The 17967-nt window shown below is 55.9% G+C and overlaps 1 protein-coding gene across 4 annotated transcripts in view; it reads right to left on the bottom strand.

Moving 5' to 3' along the window:
* The window catches only part of ACTN4 (actinin alpha 4), a 79741-nt gene that overhangs the window by 17712 nt on the left and 44062 nt on the right, over positions 1 to 17967 (bottom strand). For 2 of the 4 annotated variants that reach the window (XM_064293612.1, XM_064293611.1), the window contains exons 2-8: positions 11666 to 11780; positions 11347 to 11466; positions 7371 to 7457; positions 6100 to 6187; positions 4331 to 4409; positions 3155 to 3236; positions 1005 to 1090 (exon numbers count right to left, since the gene is read on the bottom strand). In XM_064293612.1, coding sequence (XP_064149682.1) covers positions 1005 to 1090; positions 3155 to 3236; positions 4331 to 4409; positions 6100 to 6187; positions 7371 to 7457; positions 11347 to 11466; positions 11666 to 11780 — 657 coding nt within the window. Of the gene's footprint in view, positions 1 to 1004; positions 1091 to 2261; positions 2348 to 3154; positions 3237 to 4330; positions 4410 to 6099; positions 6188 to 7370; positions 7458 to 11346; positions 11467 to 11665; positions 11781 to 17967 lie in introns of all 4 variants that reach the window. The other 2 variants (XM_064293610.1, XM_064293609.1) reach the window with 1 other exon arrangement.

The raw sequence follows: 17967 nt of genomic DNA, 5'->3' as shown, positions 1-17967 counted from the left end.
CCTCTGTCAAGTGGGATGGCTGTGCCTCCTCCCTGGGCTGTGCCTCCTCTGTCAAGTGGGATGGCTGTGCCTCCTCCCTGGGCTGTGCGCCTCCTCTGTCAAGTGGGATGGCTGTGCCTCCTCCCTGGACTGTGCACCGGGGCTCTCTTAAGAGTCTGTGAGTGTGAAGCACTGGGAGGGGCACCTAGCAGGTAATAAGTGCTCAGCAAATGGGAGGTAATTTATTCTTTCTACTTGCCAACTGGCAACACAAAACCAAGTCACTGGGTGTTTGATGCTACTCAGGATGCCAGCAGAGGCAAGACACTCCCAGGCCTCTTTCCCTGGGGAGAGCAGCTGGGAGCCTTCCTTTCGGAAGCTGAGGGCCCCTGACAGAACAGCGGGAGGTGGGGGTGGCGACACCACCATGAGGTCAGCCAGGCTCAGGGAGAGCCGCCGCTGGGAACACACACTTCTGACGGCTCTGCCTGCGTCACCATCACCAGGGCTTCCGGAAAGAACAGGTGCCTAGTGATCTGAGTCAACAGGCTCAGGCTCAGAGAGTTCAGCCTGCTCATGCCGAGTCCGTCCTGGGGAGTCTGGGAGGGGAAAGAGCTGAAGAGAGGGCAGAAAAGCCTGGCGTAGCAGGCAGCAGCCCTGCTGTGGGTCATGGGAAGACAGTGGAGAGGGCAGTGCAGCCAGAGGTCACGAGCACGGGCTAACGCTAGCCTTGGGTTTGAATCCCAGCTCTGCCAGCTAATGTGATGCTGGGCTTCGGTCTCCCTGTCTGGGAAGTGGGGACACTGCTCCCCCTCACAGCGTGGGGTGTGAGCAAAGGGGGCCATCTGTGGTGTCTCAGCTCAGGAGGCCCCGCAGTCCCCCAAAACCTGCCCTCAGTGGCCTTGAGAGTCAAAAGCCTGACAGGGTCATTCCTCAGGCCACAGACCCTGGACATAGGCGGGCGATGGTGACGTGAGGGCTAGTCTCCAGCTACAGCAGGGAGGGGTCCTCCCTCCCCAGCTCACCTTTTGAGCCCCCGAGAAAGCGTGGTAGAAGCAGGACACATAAGTCATGATGGCTTTCTCATCTGGCCTCAGAGTGCCTACAATATCTGCACAGAGAGAGAGAGAGAGAGAGAGAAAGGCAGGAGAGAGTGAAAGAAGCAGGGAGGGCGGCCGGGGCCGGGGCCCTAGGCTCATGCGGGAGGAAGAGCGCTTGCTCTGGACTGGAAGCCAAGCCCCGCTCAGGCCTGTGTGGGCGTGCCTCCTGAGGCTCTGTACAGGGAAGGATGCAAGGCTAAATGAGACAGGGGCCTTGATAAACCAACCAGGCCTGGGTTTGCCAAAGGCACAGGAGGCCTTGTTCTGGGCTCGAGGGTCAAACGCTAAGTGATCTGTGTGAAAACGTAAGGTTATGTCATGTGCCTGCCAACTTTAGCACGAACCCGTTGCCATTGAGGCAATTCTGACTCATAGCGACCCTATAAGACCAGAGTAGAACTGCCCAGTAGGGTTTCCAAGGAGCTGGTGGCGGATTCGAACTGCCGACCATTTGATTAGCAGCCATCGCTGTTTACCACTACACCACCAGGGCCTCATGAACTTTAGCAAAGAACCTCCCTAATGGTCCCCCATGGCCCTTACCCCAAACTCCTTATCCTAGGCTACAACAGTCCTGCACAGCCTGGGCCCTTGCCTTCTCCGGCTCCACTTCTCAACCTTCTCCTCCTCACTTATTCCTCTCCAGTTGTTTCCTGAATAAGCCAAGCTTATTCGTTCCTGCCTCAGGGCCTTTGTACTTGCTCTGCCCTCTGCCTGGAATGCCTTTCCCACAGGTATCCTCCCCTGGGAGCGCTGACTTGCAGCACCTCCTCAGAGGCCCCCTCAAGGGCCCCCACCCAACCCAATTCTCTCCGGTCTTCCTGCTCCTCGCTCCCTACAGTGCTCCTCAGCACGTGAAATGACTTTATCTGTTCACATGCCTCTTGTCTGTCTGGCCCACTGGAATCTAAGCTCCATGAGTTAGGGACCTTGCCTGACTCAGCCACTGCTGTTGCCTAGTGCCTGGAACAGAGTGCCTGGCAGAGACGAAGTACTCAATATATTTGTGAACTGTGAGCAAAGACTGAATGGGCACTAATGCCAAGGAGTCGGGGGGGTGGCTTCCAGTTGGAGAGAGGCCACTGCCGTCTGCAAGAGAAATGAGGTGAGCGTGGAAGCCGAGAGGCAGCAGCGGCATTGGGCAGTGGCGGCAAGGTGGGCCTGCCTGGCCCTGCCCGGTACCTTCTGCGCTCCTGAAAAGGCATGGTAGAAGCTGGACACATAGGTCATTATGGCCTTCTCGTCCGGCCGGGCTGTGTTCACGATGTCTGCAAGTGAACGACAAGGGTTAAACCGCCCGGACTGGGGTGGTGCCTGCTCACAAGGATCCGCAGGCTCCCAAAGCCACAGTCGTCCCGGTAGAATGCCCTTCAGAGCTGGTTCAGGGGATGCCCGGTGACCTGGGTGGGCTCAGCCACACCTCCAGCCCCGCCCTCTCCCATGCCTCTAGAAAGGCCAAGGCTGCAGGGACGGGATTAACACGAGGCTACTTCCTCTCTCCAAGCATGGCCTCATGGGGCTGCTGAACAGTTAGGCCCAAGGGCCACCAGAGGCCAGAGGCATCCATCCTGGCTGGGGGGGGGACACAGCTGGGAAACGGAGCAAAGCCAAGACAAGGCAAAACAAAACACTCCACTCTGGCGAGCTCCAGACTCTTTGAGCCTGCTGCAGGCAGGGAGGGGAGAGGCCCGTGGTGATTCGAAGGAAGCCTAGAGTCATCCTCCCTTGGGTATCTTACCCCTGCCCGAGGGAGGGATGGGACCAGGCCGGCAGGGGTCTGGCAGGGCCCTGGCCCCGAGATGAGCCCCCCAGAGAGCTAATTTTCCACTTCTCCCTTCCAGCCCTTCTCCATCCTTGCACGTGCCTGGCCTACTCAGCTGCTCTGCCCCAGCTCCCAGGGAACACTATGGCCCCTGGCTCACCCAGGTTAACGCAGACCTTCTTGCTGGCTCTGCCAGCTCCTCGAGGCGGCCCCAAAGCTCTGACATGCCCATGCACCCTTGCCTGAAGCCAGGCCGGGACAGATGAGATGCCCAGGGAACACGGTGTGGACGGAACAAAAGGGAGGCACTCACCCTCTGCATCCAACATCTTGGGGATGTCTAGGTATTTCTCAGCCACTTCAAAGGCATTGTTCAGGTTGGTGACTGGGTCATCCTGGGGGAGAGAGGTGGTGGATACGGAGAACTCTGTCAGGGCCAGGATGCAGCAGAAGGCGAAGGAGGGGCGGTCTGGAAGGAAGGAAGCTGAGGAGAGGGTAGGACTGGAAAGGCTTCTTTGGGCAGTTCCACTGCGGGGAGGAGGGGACACCTGGATAAATCTAGTTCCTTAACCTAAGGAGTGACTCTTGAAATCCTCGTGGGGCAAACTATGGACATTTGCTCTGGAAAAATGCCGATGCACTATTTTCTGACAATGTCCAGCCATCCCAGACCCCAGATTAAGAACCCCTGCCCTAAAACCCGAGTCTTCATCTCAACTGGAAGGCATGGTCAAGACCTGAGAGGGCAACGGGGACGCAGAACGGTGAGGACAGCAAACGGCCAGGCCCCTCGTTGGCTCCCCATTGCATACAGGATCAAAGCCCACTTCACCCCGACCCTGCAGCAGGAGCCCCATGTGCGGGCTTGTGCCCTGCCCCTCAAATGCCTTCTCTGGCTCTGGGCTGCCTCTTCCTCCAGACGCCTGTCCCTGGCCATGCCAGCTCAGGGTGCTCCATCCTTCCCCTGAAGCCTCTGCCCGCCTACCTCCCAGCCCACCATATTCCCCCAAGCATATGTGCATGGCTTTGGGTGGCTGCTTTTTACACAACCGTCCTGTCCCCTCCCCACGAGGCTGTGAGCTCCTGCAGGGCAGAAGTGAGCCTCACAAGCAAACCAGAAAGGACTGTACAGGAAATGTTTGCTGGCCATGATGGTTTGGAATTCTTCCCCCAGCTTGGGCTGAATCCAGGAGGTTAAGGAAAGGGAGTTGGAAGGCATGGCTGGTCAGGCCTAAAATAACCACGGCTGGTTGCAATGCCCGTGGAGGAAGACTGGAACAGTCACCAAGGGGAGCAAGGGAGGCGAGAATCTGCCACAGGGCCGGGGGTCTGGGCTCTCCTGCGGCACAGACTCTCCTAGCCTGCCTATCTGAACGCAGAGGCAATTTAGCTTCGGAGGTCGGTGACGCGTGGGCTTGGGGGACGTGATGACTGAGAGCATGAGACTCATGGTGTCTGTGGGCTATCGCCAGGCACTCGAGATGTGTACCTTTCTCAGCTTTTCATACTCGATCAGCTCTGGTCTGTGTCGGTGGATCAGGGCGTTGAAGGCAAGGCCATCCTTCCAGCTGGGGATCAAAAGGCAAAGGTGATTAGGGGGGCACTTTGGCCGTCATGGGAGCGCTGAATGGCCCTGAACACCCACGGCACTGATCAGTCCCCGCTTCTTGGGCTTGGTGTGTGCCCGACACTGCAGAGGTGGTGTGGCAGCGAGCATGCCCTCTGGAGCCAGACGGTCGGGGGTCAACTCTTGGCTCCTCCACTTACTATTAGTGTGACCTGAGGCAAGCCACTTAAGCTCCTGGGACCTCAGTTTCCACATCTGTAAAATGGGGATGAAAATACTACCTACTTCATAGGGTTGCTGTGAGGATTAAATGAGTGAATATGTAAACGCTTCCACCAGTGCCTGATGTGTAGCTGCTATGTTATAAGCGCTAACTGTGAATATTGCCCCGGACGGCTGAGCACTGCACACTAAGGCCCTGCTGGCCCAGACAGGCCCACAGCAGGAAGGCTGGTGCCTGCCCTGCGTGACCTCTGCACCTTGGCTGACCTGACCCACAGAGGGCCCAACCCTGGGCTGCCTCAATGCCAGGATGTGGCTTGGCATGAGGGTGTCATGAGGAAAATGAAGGCTGGTCACAAGCAGCCTTCCCCGGGATCCTTGAAGGGCTGCTTCCTCTTGGTGTCAGTTCAATGTCCCACCTCAGAATGGCCATCCCTGACTAAGGTCCTAGCTAGAATGCCTGTCCTTCTCCCCAGTTACTTCTTCTGACTTCACCCTACTCTGCTGTCACTATGCGGAAGAATCTTGTTGGTTTATTTGCACTTTGCTAACTGGTGGTCCCTGCTGCTATAGTGTAAACTGCCCAAGGGTGGGAACCTCAGCTTGGTGGCACGTGGTAGGCACTCCAGGGATGTTTACTAAAATAAATGAGTGAACGCGAAGTGCTGAGAGAGTCAGCCAGCGGTGGCTGGAAACAGGAAAAGGTCAGAAAAGAGAGGCCAAGGGAGGAGCCACGAGCTGTGAACAGCAGACACACGGAGCAGGCCCTCAGTGCCTGGTGCCATGGCCCCAGAGAGCCTGTGGACACATCAGGGGCTCTGTGGATCCCAAGAGGCCCCACTCGCCTCCACTCTTACATGTGCCCCATCCCTGGTCCACCCCAGGAGGACACCATAGGCTTAGAGGGGTTAAACTGCAGAGCCACCCCCAAAGCCTGTGCTCCTAACACAAGGCATACTGCCTCGGCTGCACTTGGACCACTCGGACCTCATCATGGGGTCACTGGACATGTCTCATTTCCCCCTCTCTCCCCGGGTGACAGCAGACTCAGGGTGCTCTCATGGCATGGCTGAGTCTTGTTCATCTTTGTACCCACAGACACTAAATCCCCAACCCTAAATTCACCATCGACTATAATGACCGGTCCATCTTGAGATGTCAAAGCAAAGGAAAAGCTTTGTTGCTGCATCTGAGCATCACCTTGCTTGGGAAGAAGGAAGGTTCTGTGAGGCCTACTGGAGCGCCCAGGACAGCTTGGCAGCTGCCTCTCCCTCCTCCTCAAGGAGGACCGGGAACCCCTCAAACAGGCTCCGAGGGGCAAGAAAGGGCAGGCCTCACTGAGGGCTGACATGTTGCAGGCCAGGACAAAAACACAGGGGAAGACGGCAGGGGGAGGACAGCTTCTCGGTTCTCAGGAAGGAGCGAGGCAACCAGGTGGGCCCAGGGCAGAGCTTGGGCCGGGCACTCACCTGATGTGGAAGTTCTGCACATTGACGTTTTTGTACGGCGCCGTCTTTCTCTGGCACCACAGGAGAAGCCCTTCCTTGGCAGAGGTCTCTGTTAAACACACGAGGACAGTGAGCGCTGGCTCAAAATGAAGCCTTCGGAACTCGGCCCAAATTGGGTCATATTTTCAGGCTTAGGTCTTGGGGTCAAACAAAACCCAAGGGGAAAGAACACCGTATATAACAACGGCTGCAGCAGTAATACTATACGCCACAGCCACTACCATCCTGGAGACGGGTAGGCCTCTGCTGACCCTAACTCCAACAGCCCACAGCCAAATGGGTCCTCACAGCCCAAGGCAGTTTGGGTTTCCCAAGAAGTCACCTGCCGAGGGTCATCGTCCCAGTGGGTGGCACCTGTGTCAGGCTCCTGATCACCACCAGCACACACTGCCAAACAAGCTCTTGATGCTGGCCTCTACCTCTGGATGGGGTAAAAATTCGGCACGGGCACAAGCACTGAGCCCTGCCCAGCGTCGCCCAGGTCTGGCCCTAGCCTCAGGGGAGGTCAGTGGAGTGAAGAGGCCTAGCAGCTCCTCCTGTGCCCTGTGGTTCTGGCCCAGCAGTCTGCGTTCCCCAGCCTCTGGCTGTCCTTGCGGTACTGAGTCCACCATGACCTGGCACCCAGACTGGGGGCCGGATGCCCTACAGCCTCTCCACACCCTGTGGCACAGGTCAGAGCTTGGAGGGAAGTAATGAAGCACATTCCTGGGTGTCCTGAGCTGACAGCAGGTGCGTGAAGGCCAAGGTTCCAGGGTGGGGTGTTTGATGGAAAGACAAAGGCGCTGTCGTTCAGAAGGACCAGGCGCGGGCCCAACTCTGTCATCAGATTGCTGAATGACTTGGAGCAGGTAAATATGCCTCCTCTGACTCGAGTTCCTCGACCGTGAAATGGGGCCAACCCTGACTGCCCGCTTCACAAGGGGACATGAGGGACCACTGAGGTGGAGGCTGGAAGCATGGACGTGCTTTGGATTGGCCAACCGGGGCCAGGAGGCTAGAAAGGCCGTGGAAGAAGTGGCAGGTGGCTCGGAGGAGGGATCTCCCTGACCTGCATCCACCCACAAACCAATTCTGTGAAAGGCCAGTCCCTGTAAGTGACCCCAGGGAGACAGGGAAGGGGACCGTCACATGAAGAGAAAACTCTAGAAATTCTAACCTAACTTGCCCCCACTCGGGGGAGCGAGAGAAGAGGCGGCTGCCCACCTACCGGCCAGCAGCTTCTCAGCGCTTACCTTCCACAGAGATGTCCTGGATGGCGAACCTGAGGATGATGGTCCAGATCATTCCCAGCGTCATCTTGGCATTGCCATCCACAATCTCTGCACACAGAGAAGGGTGGGGAGGGGAGAAGGTTCGCGGCAGCCTCAGCTGCCCGTCCCCCACCGCCCTCCCTGGAAGAAAATGCAGACAAGGCCCCCCACGCCCTGGGCAGCTCTGGTTCAAAGCAGCCTGCTGCTCAGTGCCTTCAGGCTGCGGTAGTTGGGTTTCCTCTGCCACACAGGCCTTCTCCCCCTGGCCAGCTCATTCTTCAGGACCCAGCCCAAAAGGCTGCTCCTCCATGAGGCTGGGTCCCAGGCATCCGGCCTGCATTCCTGGCCCTCTGTTCACACCTCCATCGCAGCATCCACCCCACTGGCTGCAGCAATGCTGTCCTGAGTGTATCTCCCTGGCAGTGGAAAGTACTCCCACCAGCCGGTGAGTGAGCACTGTGGTACTGTTCCTGGCGACTCTGTCCACGTCCTTGCAGCCCCACTGCCACTGACCCACCCCCAGAGCTCAACGCAGCTCCTGCTGGACCCCTGCAATCCACTTTCACACAGCAGCCAGGGCATCACTCCCCAGCTTGAAGCTCCACGCCGCCTAAAATGAAGCCTATGTCCTTAGCCTGGTCTCTAAGGCCTGCCCCTCAGGGCTTCTCTAGCCAGCTCCTTTCAGCTTCCCAAACAAGTCAGGCTCTTTCTTGCTCTCAGGCCTGCCCCCTTCTGTCCACACAGAAAGCTCTTCCCCTCTCCCTTCTAGGGCATTCCTTCTCATCCTGCAAGCCTCTGCTTCTCTGGCACTCTCAGAAATGGCTTCCCTAACCACCTATCTACAGCAGTCCCCCAGCCCTGCCTCATCCCTCTCTCCCCTAACACCCTGCTCCTAACTTGCATCTTCCACCATTTGTAATTCTCTATTTCTTGCTTGGGGCCCTGGTGGGGGCACAGTGGTTAAAGAACTCAGCTGCTAACTCTTCAGACATGGATTGGACTGGACAATGGGTTGGAGAGGGATGCTGGTGAGGAGTGAGCTTCTTGGATCAGGTGGACACTTGAGACTATGTTGGCATCTCCTGCCTGGAGGGGAGATGAGAGGGTGGAGGGGGTTAGAAGCTGGTGAAATGGACACGAAAAGAGAGAGTGGAGGAAGAGAGCAGGCTGTCTCATTAGGGGGAGAGTAACTGGGAGTGTGAAGCAAGGTGTATGTAAGTTTTTGTGTGAGAGACTGACTTGACTTGTAAACTTTCACTTAAAGCACAATAAAAATTATTAAAAAAAAAGACAAAAAAAGAGTAGGGAGAGAGAAAAAAAAAAAAAAGAACTCGGCTGCTAACTAAAAGATCGGCAGTTTGAATCCACCAGCTGCTCCTTGGAATCTCTGTGGGGCAGTTCTGCTCTGTCCTATAGGGTCACTATGAGTTGGAATCAACTCAAAGGCAATGTGTACTTTGTTGCTTAGGAGCCCTGGTGGCACAATGGTTAAGAGTTATGGTTGCTAACCAAAAGGTCGGCAGTTTAAATCCACCACGCGTTCCTTAGAAACCCTCATGGGGCAGTTCTACTCAACCCTATGGGGTCGCTATGAGTTGGAACTGACTCAACAGCAACGGGTCTGGACTTGTTGCTTTGTTTACTGTCTGCCTTCCCTGAGGGCAGGAGCCGTGCTTTTCACCAGTGAATCCCCAGTACCTGTAACAGGCCTTTGAAAAATACGTCTTGTTACAGAGGGAAGGGTCAGGCAGGCACACAGGCCAAGCTGATGGGCTGCAGGCTTTCTTAACCTAACAATAATCCTTCTCTCAAACTTCTGGGAGTCGGAGAGAAGGGTCTGGACCACACGTTCTTCAGCTTTAGCAACTTATAGAAAAACCGTCTTTGCAGCACTCAGGGCAGGGTCTTTGCAGCACTCAGGGCAGGTCCGTCAGACAGATGTGCCTCTGGCAGTCTCCTGAAAGCCTCAGCCCCCACACAGTTCAGCACAGCAGATGAAGGGAGCCTAGTAAGATGGCTCCCTCCAAAGAAAGGGTGGAAGAAGGGCGGGTCCAGCAACCACACTGCTGGGTCCCCTTGGGGGTGGGGAGGCTGGAGGGCACAGGAGGAGTTCCAGAGCTAAGAAGGCAGTGAGGGATCTTCACAAGACCTTGCTTGCTGACTCTCAAGAACGAAAACTCTAGGGTGGGCCTGATCTGGAAAGGAGGTCACACAGAGGATGAGGCCTACTGTCCCCAGGGACCCACCCGAGAGGAAAGGAGGGGCTCTAGCAGCCACAGTGGAGATGCTCTCCACAGCTAAGCCACAGGCTGGTGACTGCGGGCAGCTTTTGCTTTGAAGTTTGAGGAGAAGGAAATACATCCAGTCTGCTGCCCAGGAGCAGGGGAAGGGACAAACTGTTTGACGCAGTCCTTTCTCAGGGTGAAGACCCCCACACCCAAAAAGCAGGCAGGGCCCCCCGCCCCTCCAGGCTCCTCAGTCGGGAACTCTGTGCTGCGTGCCTCCTAAGAGCCAGCCACTCCAGAGGGGAGGTCACAGCCCCCACTTCCAGCCAGCTGCAGGTGCAAGCTGGTCACAGAGGGTTTAGCTATTCCCGGTGAGGGCAGGAGGGCGGCGGCGCTCAGGACGCATCCACCAGCTGTTTCTCTGACCTGCAGCTGGGCCTCGCCTCCCGTCCACGCTCATAGCCCCACTGGAGGGGTGGCAGTGAGGGTGGGGTCTAACCCACGACCTACAGGGAAACATCCAGCTCGGCACTAAAGTCCCACGGCCACCGTGAATGGAAGGGAACCAATGTGGGCGCAAGCACAGAGTAACTTCCGAGTTTTCCTCCAGATGACAACAGATGAGGGCCGCGGGTCTCTCCTCTAACCCTCTGCCTATTTACAGACTAGTGTTTGAGCAAAGAGAACGAAGCTGTGAGAAGCAGAACACTGGTGGGCAACCAGAAGGAAAGAGCCACGCAAGGACAGAAAATCTCAGGGCCTGGCTGGATTTGGTTTTTTTCTCCCCCTCTCTTGTTAAAAAAAAAAAAAACACCAACTACCTCGACTGTGGCATGCGAGGCTTGGCAGCCCCTTGGAGAGGCCGGGCTGGGGCAGAACCTTGGAACCCGGGACACGCACTCTGGCCTGGAATCTGGGGTGCGACCTCAGAGCCCTGTCATTAGCGGCAATTAGTTTTCTTTGTTTTTCTAAAAGCTGGGGCAACATGGACGTTGGGCCCTGTGAAAGCCTGCTCTGACTGATGAGCAGAGCCGTGAGGAGCTTCTGGGCTCCATCAGGCCTCGCCTCATCTCCCAAAGTGCCTGTGAGCTCAATCCTGGGGACCCTGTCAAGAGCCGCTGCTGGAAGCGCAGCATGTTGACTGTGCAAGTGGAAAGGGCTGGAAAAGGTACAGAAGGGTCAGGGTGGCCAGAAGCCAAACCTGTCATAGCCCGTGTATCCAGAGCAGACGCGGCATGAACCAGGGGGCCTGTGCTCCCCGCCCCAGCATCATGACACTGGGCCTCTGTGCCGCTTCTTTCCCGCACACTCTTTCCTGCCTGCAGACACCACACAGGGCATAATGACAAAGCCGCTCCCAGTACAGAGAGGCCGTGTCATGTGTCTGCTGGTGTCTTATGGGGCCCGGCACAAGGAAGGCAGGTGAGGGCACTCAGGGTCCAACTCAAAGCCATTCTCCCCCTCAGAAGCCTGCCCCGCATGGCCAGGAGGCATCAGATTCCCAGATCTGGATGACACCTGACAGATTATTCCGTGGAGTGGGGGGAGCTTGTGGGCCCAGTGTCACATCAAGGGAAGTCATTGTGGTCACTGCTGAATATTTACTGAGCCTTAAAGCGCCCCCAGTGCGCCGCCACCAGCAACACTTCTCTTGATCAGAAATGTAGTGCCATGCCTCAGAGCCTGAAGGTCGGGAACTGGGCGAGACCCTGGCTGCCCCGTCCTGGGCTCACCTTCCGCCCCTATGGAGACCAGCTTGACGCCTTTGCTGGCGATGAAGTCCAGCGCTTTGTTCACGTTGTTGATTTTGTGCACTCTCATCTTCCCGCGCTCTGGCTTAGGCAGCCGCTCCCCTGAGAGATGCACGGAGAAAAAGGGGGTGAGAGAAAGAGCTTCAGAGCCGCCTGGTGCTCGCCAGGACCTAGCGACTGGCAGCCCCCCAGACCCTCCGGCCCCCACCCACGGCACACTGCTACTGCTGCATGAAGGGCCTTGTTCTCCGCCGGAGCGACGATGGGACAACTGGGTGGGCAGGGTCTCCGGGGCCCTCACCTGAAATGACTTCCAGGAGGAGCATGAGCTTCAGCCCGTCACGGAAGTCCTCATCAATGTTCTCAATCTGCGTGCCCGCCTTCCGCAGGTGGGAGTTGCACCAGGCTGTGAAGGTCTGAGGGGGCAGAAAGACAGCAGCATGGAGGGTCAGCTTGGCAGCCGGGGCTCTCCCGCCACCTACCCAAGAACAGCTGCCACCCCAGACCGTTGCTCACAGCCAGGCCCCAGGCACCACGCTTGGGATACGTTATTTCTGATCTTCACAGCAACCCAGATGGGTGGATGTGAGAAAACTGAGGCTCAGCGTGGCTAAAAAACCTACCACCTAGTCTCCGGGTCTAAGCAGTGGAGCTTGAGTTTGAACCCAAGTCGGTCAACCTTAACAGTAAGTGCTCTTTCCCCCAGCACTAAGCTGCCTTATGTGAGCCTATTGCAAGCACCAGACAAAGAGTCCACAGTCATTTGCTCTTTCATTCATGCTGGACTGAGGACACAGTACAGGGAAAGCTAGGCAGGATCCTTGCTCTCCTGAGTTCACATTCTCTCGGGTGGGCACATCGCATCCGTCACCAACTCAGCAGACAGCACAGCCCAGTGGCGCCTATTTCCTGCACCCACTGCCCACTCCGAGGTAGCGGGCTCGGGGAGCCATTTTTCTACACTGACAAAGATGGCCCAGGACAGGAAAGCAGTTGGAAGTAAGAGCCTCTTAAAGATTCGAAGTGGGGCCGCTCTCCTTTGGTCTCTACTCAAGCTCTGGTGGGCCCGACAGCAGGCAAGCACGTCTTCTGAAAGACCAGGAACCAGGACCCTCTGAGCTGTGTGCACATCCCAGGGTGCGGCTGCCTGCAGGCCTGGCCTCTGTTCCTGGACAACACTCCACACCCCACCCTTCCAAACCTTAAGACCCATCACGGGGGGCTCCTTTTGCTCTATCTTAGTGGGAAGGCAATCAGGAGGCAGGCACCCCCACCAGGGTTAGATGTGAGGAGGAAGTTTCTGAGGGTTACTGGGCATGCGGATGTTGGAAAGCAAAAGGGTACTCCCTGGCAGGGAGGGTCGTGATCAAGAAGCCTCAGCCCCAAACCCAGGAACACCAGTAACGAGGGCAGAACATGCACATGCAGGGCACTCAGCCTCTTGGGGGTGACCAGCCCCTCAGCCCCCACCGGCTGGGGCACGCATGGCATCAGACACCAGCGTGCCATGAAGCATCTCGGGTCAGTTAACGTGGGCACACCCAGACGCCTTCTGGGAAAGCCAGCCTGTGGCAGGGCCTGGGAAAAACCCCAAGCTTCTGCTTCTCCTAGGATCCCCAGGCCCCGCACCCTGCCCTTTGCCACACAATCTGCAGGGGCCAGCGTAGAGCTGGGCAGAGAGCCAGGTGTGCATAAGTGCACACTCTGTGCCCAGGGCGCAGGCGCAGGCGCAGGGAGGAAGAGGGGCTTCCAAGGAACCTCTGGCCAAGCACGACTGTTTTGACAACTGTCGCTAGTCCTGCTCATTCAGAGAGAGATTCAACACAAGGCACCTCCTCCCAGACAAAGAAGGCACCTAGTTAACACGAGGCACCACAGTGTGGGCATGGCTGATGCTTCCTTCCAAACACGGATGGAGGCAATTCTAAGCAGGAGAGGTTCCTGTCCCCGCCGCCCCACCTATACCCAACACAGGGAGTCCCTCTGCTGAGGAAACAGAGATCCCCACCCCTCGCAGGATGCTGTCCCACCTTCGCCCTGCCTCTGTTTAGCCAACACCTACCTACCGTCCAAAGTCAGATCTAAGTGCACCTCCACCCAGAGGCCTGCATAGACTAAGATGTCTCCCCATCACGGCACCCTCCTCCGTGATCTCTCACAGCTGTCTTCTGTCTTCTCTCTCCCCAAGATCAAAAGCTCCTTGAGAGGAGGAGTTACCCCACTTGACTTCCAACTCCCACCACAAAGCGGGTTCTCATTAAGGGATGGTTACTTAACCTTTCCAACCTCATTCCCCATGCTTCCCCTACACAATTCTGAAGTCAGACCAACCAGGGCTGGAATGCTGGTCACACCATCCATGCAGGCAAGTTACTCAACCTCCCTAACGCCCACCTCCTCGTCTGTGACATGGCAATGATGACGTCACTAAGATGCAGGGTCAATGCAAGGGTCAGAGGTGACAACACCTGCAGGGCACACAGCAGGTGCTCAATAAACACCAGTGCTCTGGACATCCCCTGTGGCTCCCAGCACCTGCCTCCCTCCCTGCCAGGGCTGCCGAGATCCTGCCCACCTCCCCATGAAGGCTGCCTCACCCCCACCTGCCCTTGCTACCACACAGCCCTGGCATCCCTGCCAGCATTCTCTGGTCACTTTTTGTCTTACTGGATGTGGCACGCACATGTGCTCACTCTCCTTCCTACCATATGCAAGTGCCTAAACTCAAACCCACTGCCGTCGAGTTGATTCCGACTCACAGCGACCCTGTAGGACAGAGTAGAACAGCCCCACGCGGTTCCCAAGGCAGTAAATCTTTACAGAAGCAGCTGGTCAGTTCGAATGGCCAGACTTTTTCGTCAGCAGCTAAGCACTTTAACCACTGCACCACCAAAGCCCCTTCTGCAAGCTCCTAGGGGGTAGGCATTATGTCTCCCATGGCTCTGTAATGCCCAAAGCACAGCCTGCCTCGGGGGTGAGCACAGAAGGAGGGGGCTACTCAGCTGTCCCCTAAAGCAGAGGGCAGCAGCAGGGCTGGGCTGGGGCAGAAGTAGGACACGGCTGGTGATTCCAGGGCTCTGCTCCTGCATGTGCCTCAGAGAGACCGTTCGGCAGCAAAGTGGCCAAATCACACATCACGGCCTGGGAATACAAGAGAGCAGTTCCCGGAGGGCAAGTCCGCATGGTGCTTGGGTGCTGCCGGGAGCCTCCATCTAGGCACCTGGTCACGGGGGGTGGGGAGGCCAGGTGTCTAAACGGCAACCCTACGGGGGCCACGCCTGAATGCTCAGGGGGCACAGCCCTGGTCTGAATTCCAGCTCCTTGGCTTATTGGTTCTGTGTTCCTGACCAAATGACTCTACCTGTTTGAGCCTCAATGGGAATTCCAGAACACTTCACTGTGCTTGCGGCACCTGTACACAGACCGAGAGGCAGTCCTTTCGACAGAACAAGGGGACACTGTGTGGTTTAAAGTCAGGAAAGGTCTGCGTCAGGGTTGTATCCTTTCACTATACTTACTCAATCTGTATGCTGAGCAAATAATCCGAGAAGCTGGAATATAAGAACAGGGCATCAGAATTGGAGGAAGACTCATTAACAACCTGCGTTATGCAGATGACACAGCCTTGCTTGCTGAAAGTGAAAAGGACTTGAAGCACTTACTGATGAAGATCAAAGACCACAGCCTTCAGTATGGATTACGCCTCAACATAAAGAAAACAAAAATCCTCACAACTGGACCAATGAGCAACATCATGATAAACAGAGAAAAGATTGAAGTTGTCAAGGATTTCATTTTACTTGGATCCACAATCAACAGCCATGGAAGCAGCAGTCAGGAAATCAAAAGATGCATTGCATTGGGTAAATCTGCTGCAAAGGGCCTCTTTAAAGGGCTGAAAAGCAAAGATGTCACCTTGAAGACTAAGGTGCACCTGACCCAAGCCATGGTATTTCCAATCGCCTCATGCATGCAAAAGCTGAACAATGAATAAGGAAGACCAAGGAAGAAGCTACGCCTTTGAATTGTGGTGTTGGCAAAGAATATTGAATATACCATGGACTGCCAAAAGAACCAACAAATCTGTCTTGGAAGAAGTACAACCAGAATGCTCCTTGGAAGCAAGGATGGCAAGACTTCATCTCGCCTACTTTGGACATGTTGTCAGGAGGGATCAGTCCCTGGAGAAGGACATCATGCATGCTTGGTAGAGTGTCAGCGAAAAAGAGGAAGACCCTCAATGAGATGGATTGACACAGTGGCTGCAACAATGGGCTCAAACATGACAATGATTGTGAGGATGGCACAGGATCAGGCAGTGTTTTGTTCTGTTGTACACAGGGTCGCTGTGAATCAGAACCCACTTGATGGCACCTAACAACAACATTTGAGCCTCCATTTACTTCTCTGTAGGATGGTATCAGAACCTAGCTCCTGTAGTTGTGAAATGAATGCATTTAAAGCACCTAGCTCAGTGCCTGGCACGATCATGTATACACATGCACATACCCACACAGGGTAGCTGCCACCCAATCCCCAGGAAGGGTGAGATCCAGTCTCTCACCTGCAAAGACCCCAAACCCACATCCCATGGTTTGGAGCAGCAGTGGGATTGCAAGAGGTCCTCTTGAGACAGTCCCCGCTCAAACCTGGAAGGCACCAAGCAAACCTGACCTCTTCAGGTTCAGGCTGCCTGTCCTCACAGGGGTTTACTGTACTTCCCACCCCTCCAAACAGGCTTCCTGTCTTTGCCCCTTTGCTCATTGCCTCTGGGTAGTGAACAGGAGCTCTGGCTTGGGTGGGTGGGTGGGGGTCACACAGGCCTGGGTTCAAATCTTGGCTCTGCCTCCAGTTAGCTGGATGAGCTTGGGCAAGCAATGCCGTATCTCTGAGCCTTGGTTTCCTCGTTAATCCCTTTTCTTCCAAGTTCAGGTAAGGATTAAACAAAATAATGCAAGTAAACCACTTAGCGCTGCGCCTGGCACAGATCCGGCATTCAGTGCTATACACGTGCCAAAGAAAGGTCTATTTTTAAACACACGGTAACTCTGCCGTGTGCGTCTGACCCCCGGCTGGAAGCAGGCACAGTCCCAGGCAGTGTGTGGGGCAGGTGCTGGGGGACACCCACACTTGGCTCCCTGGTCTGCTCCTGATGGCAGACAGGATGGGAGCCCAGCAACAGGCCTTCCAGGCCCACTCCACACCCCTTCGCTCCCTTTTTCTCCTCCTGGAAGATGAGGGGGTGTCTACTGACACTGGAGGCCTCCGGAGCAATGAGCTCCAGGGAAGGGGGGTGGGAGCCCACGAGGCCAACTTGAGGGACAAGTCAACCACAAATGACGTGGCAGCATTGGCAAGCAGGAGCCAGAGTTTGAATGGAACATTCGAGTATCTTCTACTTAATTACAAAAATATATTCTGCTCACACACGTCCTCTCCCTACTTGACTTAGACTGTATCTATGGGGTGGTGGGGTGGCTTCTACCAATGGAGGCCTCGTGTGCCCACCGCACCCCCCATCACCACTGGAAATTCTCGTGAACCACAGCCACGGACTGCCTACGGGTCCCTCCTGCTCCACAGTGCCACAGGCCACGGTGGGGTGGTATACATGACTTCCTCCACAAGCATGTGCTGAGTGTCGAGCCGGTGCCAGGCCCTGTGCTGAGCATATGATAGTGAACAAAGGCTTCCAGTCTGACAGAGGAGGCCTTACTAAGCAAGCAATCACCCAGCCACAGGAACACCTCACCCCTCAGAAAAAGTGGCACTAATTGGTAATAGTAACAGCTATGGCAGACACTTCTATAGAGCTAACCCTGTGCCTGCCGGGCATTTTGTCATGCAGTAACTTCTCTCATCCTTACAACCACCTGGTGATGTGGGTGCTATTATTGTTCCCGTTTTACAGATGAAGAAATTGAGGGAGGGCCTGAGAGGTGAAGTGACCTGCCAATGGTCACACACCTAGAAAGTTACAGAGCTGGATTTCAAACCGGGTGCCCTGGGTCTGAGGCCGTGCTCTTAAGAATCATGCTGCACTTGCCCCCAAAAAGCGAGCTGAAGAGAGCACGGCACGGCAGGGGCAGACACAAAAGCTTCCCAGAACGAAGAGGAGTTAACGAGACAAAAACAAAGGAGGCTATGTTGCGAACACTGGCGACGGGGTGATGTAAACAGTTAAGCACTTGACCACTGGCCGAAAGGTTGGTGTTGAGGACCCACTCAGGGGTGCCTCAGAAGACAGGCCTGGCGATCTGCTTCCAAAATGTCACAGCCTTGAAAACCCTATGGAGCAGTTTTACTCCGTACAAACGCAGCGCCATGAGTCAGAATCAACTCGACGGCAGCCCACAATGCCAACAACACGGACAAAAGGCTCTCCGGCAGGTGGGACAGATCCCAGCTGGCGAATGGAAAGGTCAGCTAAGCTGGAGGGCGTGCAGTGAGGGGACCAGGAAGGAAGGCAAGGCTGGTAGGCAGAACTCACAGGGCCTTCCAAAGGCCACGCTGGCTGCTGCATGGGGCCCCTGCCAAAAGGGGCAAGAGTCAGTGTGTGATGACTGGGACAAAAGGTAAACAGCCTCCAAGAGAAATCTGGCG

The sequence above is a fragment of the Loxodonta africana genome, chromosome 11 (assembly GCF_030014295.1).
Source record: "Loxodonta africana isolate mLoxAfr1 chromosome 11, mLoxAfr1.hap2, whole genome shotgun sequence".
Taxonomy (NCBI): Eukaryota; Metazoa; Chordata; class Mammalia; order Proboscidea; family Elephantidae; genus Loxodonta; species Loxodonta africana.
Note: the sequence above shows the minus strand (reverse complement) of the source record. Positions and strands in the feature narration are given on the sequence as shown.